The sequence below is a fragment of the Mus caroli genome, unplaced genomic scaffold (assembly GCF_900094665.2).
Source record: "Mus caroli unplaced genomic scaffold, CAROLI_EIJ_v1.1 scaffold_19511_1, whole genome shotgun sequence".
In the NCBI taxonomy this organism is placed as follows: Eukaryota; Metazoa; Chordata; class Mammalia; order Rodentia; family Muridae; genus Mus; species Mus caroli.
In genome coordinates this window covers 1-2652 of record NW_018391262.1, presented here as the reverse complement: position 1 = coordinate 2652, position 2652 = coordinate 1, and the positions used below count along the sequence as shown (strand labels likewise).

General features: G+C 36.0%; 1 protein-coding gene across 1 annotated transcript in view; it reads right to left on the bottom strand.

Moving 5' to 3' along the window:
• LOC110289079 (vomeronasal type-2 receptor 116-like) overlaps positions 1 to 1427 on the bottom strand; it is a gene marked incomplete at its 3' end in the record, with an annotated part of 4236 nt that extends 2809 nt beyond the window's left edge. Inside the window, exons 1-2 of the mRNA XM_021155283.1 lie at positions 1231 to 1427; positions 53 to 344 (exon numbers count right to left, since the gene is read on the bottom strand). Coding sequence (XP_021010942.1) covers positions 53 to 344; positions 1231 to 1427 — 489 coding nt within the window. The remainder of the gene's footprint in view (positions 1 to 52; positions 345 to 1230) is intronic.
• Positions 1428 to 2652: the final 1225 nt, after the last annotated feature.

Below are 2652 nucleotides of genomic sequence, written 5' to 3'. Positions count from 1 at the left end.
ACACACACACACACACACACACACACACACACACACACACACACACACTTACCTGCTGAGACATGAAGTTGTTTAGGATTGTATTAAGTTTCACAGTTGTTGTCCAATTCAGTCTTGTAAGTGCCATTGTACACCTTGTGAGTTCTCTACACATATAATTAGGGAGAATATCATGATTTTGTAAACTCAAATGAATGAGCCTCATCAATTCAGATTCCCAGTAACAATTGTAGTTTGTGAATTTAAATGTTAGAGACATATTTGGCAAAATATCAGGGTTCCTGTTGACTTCATATATAGAAAAAGCCAAAGCCAGAGCATACTTGTGGTTTTTAGGATGAGTTCTGTAAAAGGTTACAATATTTATAATTGACAGCAATTTACAGATAACATTTTGAGTCAATAAAAGTACAATTCTACACTGGATTGCATTGTCTCCATCCCATAAAGATTGAAATGATCTGTGTAATGTGGTTGAGATGGCAAAGAAGCTGGAAGTTCATTAAACCTTGAAATGGTCATGAAAGGTCATCTTTCATAAATGAGATGTTACCACTATTAGTAATAACATCACTTTTCAAAAAACACAAACAGATCCCTTATAGTCCATATATTGCTGTCTTATTCTAAAGAGAGAGAGAGAGTAAAGAGCTGGACTTTGTAAGTTGTTAAAGCCAATGCATTTGTATAGATCAAAATATACACTTCGCATTGGACAGCTATCTTAATTCAATTTTTGATGCAGCATCTGTACATAAACAGGGACCACATGGAGGAAATTTAAGAAAGTGGCTGAATATGCACAGGTAGGCGTGTCTCCAATATTAATGGCCCCAACTCATGCACGAGAATCTACATTGAGATGGAAGGACCATCAGAAAATTCTGTGGCCATTTGTCTAAACACCTAGGATAAAATAGTAGAAAATTTATGGGCATTCTTTTGATAAGATACCATTGGCTTGTGAAATGGAAACCTCCTAGGAGAGGTATTTACGTGACATATACAGGTCCATATATGTTTTATTGTTGAGTTTCCATTCCTAAGTGTGAGGCTGATTAAAAAAAATACTCTATCAATTTAAATTGATAATATATCATTAAGTTGCTAAGAATATTTCTAGTTCGTTCTTGTGTTGCAAAAGACTCATAGGTTTGCGTTGCTCCTCATCCTGAGTAGTCTTGGGAAACATTCATGATGACTGTACATGGAAAACACAAAAGCACTTACTGTATATTCAGTATATGACTAAAATGCTCTTTTTCCACAGGCCGTTGTACTGCATGAATTATGAAGGTACATTCTGTTCCCTGGTTTCTATTCTTGTCTTCATTCTGCTTTATTTTCCAAAAGCACCTCGGATAAATAAAATCAGACACAAGAAGTGGAATGCTCAGGAGCCAGAAGAGGAAAATCAAGGTGAACATATTTTTCCTGTTCTGAGTCTGGGCAGTATTGATTGTGGAGTGCCAAACAGATCAATAAATCAAGCAGGTACCAATAGATTCCCATGTATTATTAATACTGTGTCCAAGGGAGAGACTACACCTGTATTCATGTTTCCTTTTCTACAGGTGTTTTCTTACCTCTGGAGGAATCATTGATGCTCTCTCCCGAGAACATTTATCTGATGTCTACTGTGCATGTGATAAATTTGGTTGATAAATATAGATGAGGATGGTGTAGCTTGATGGTTGACATCACACATGTTTGTAGAAATTAGGTCCCTGGAAAGTTTCCACTTAGTGAAATGTGGTCCCAGGACTGCCTCAAAATCTGTTTTTGTGAACAGTATAAATAATGTCAATGGATTTTGTTAGTTGATCTACCGTGAGACATGCCTTAATGGTTCAGGAAGGCCTCACAAAATCTGAGGTCATTGTTTCACATTGGTCTTTGTGTCAGAAATCTCCAGAGAAGGAAAATCAGTCTCATGTTTAGAGCATTTGATATCCACTGAGAATGCAGTATGGACAATGATGCAGCAGTGACAGATACAGAATATCTAAACAAAATCTGCACTTACATTGTCTTGAGAGTTATAAATTATGTCCAGTCTGGAAATACGTGAATTCTGCTGTATTTAAAACTATCCAGATTATCACAGAACCACATTTTCCTTACATATATTTATTTTTATTAAAGTCATTAATCATAATTTTAATACATTTAGAATATTCCCCTGTATTGTTAGAATTGCTTCAATTACCTCTATATTTAATTTGATATTGGCTGTTATTTCGATGTACATTGCTGTTATTTTGTTTAGGTATAGGACTTGAACAACTTATCTCTTCAATAGTTTTAACCAGAAATGGTGTTGATTTTGTTAAATGCTTTTCTAACATCCTAGGAGATGATCATGTGGATTGTTTCTTTGAAATTGTTTATATAATGGTTTACATTAATGGATTTTCATATCTTGACTCAACCTTGCATTCCTAGGAGGAAGCTTACTTGATCATGGTGCATGATGGTTTTGATGTGTTATTAGATTGTGATGGTTTGTATATCCTTGGACCAGGGAGTGGCACCATCTGAAGGTGTGGCCTTGTTGGAATGGGTGTGTCACTGTGGGTGTGGGTATAAGATCCTCACCCTAGTTGCCTGGAAGTCAGTCTTCCACTAGCAGCCTTTGGATGAAGACATAGA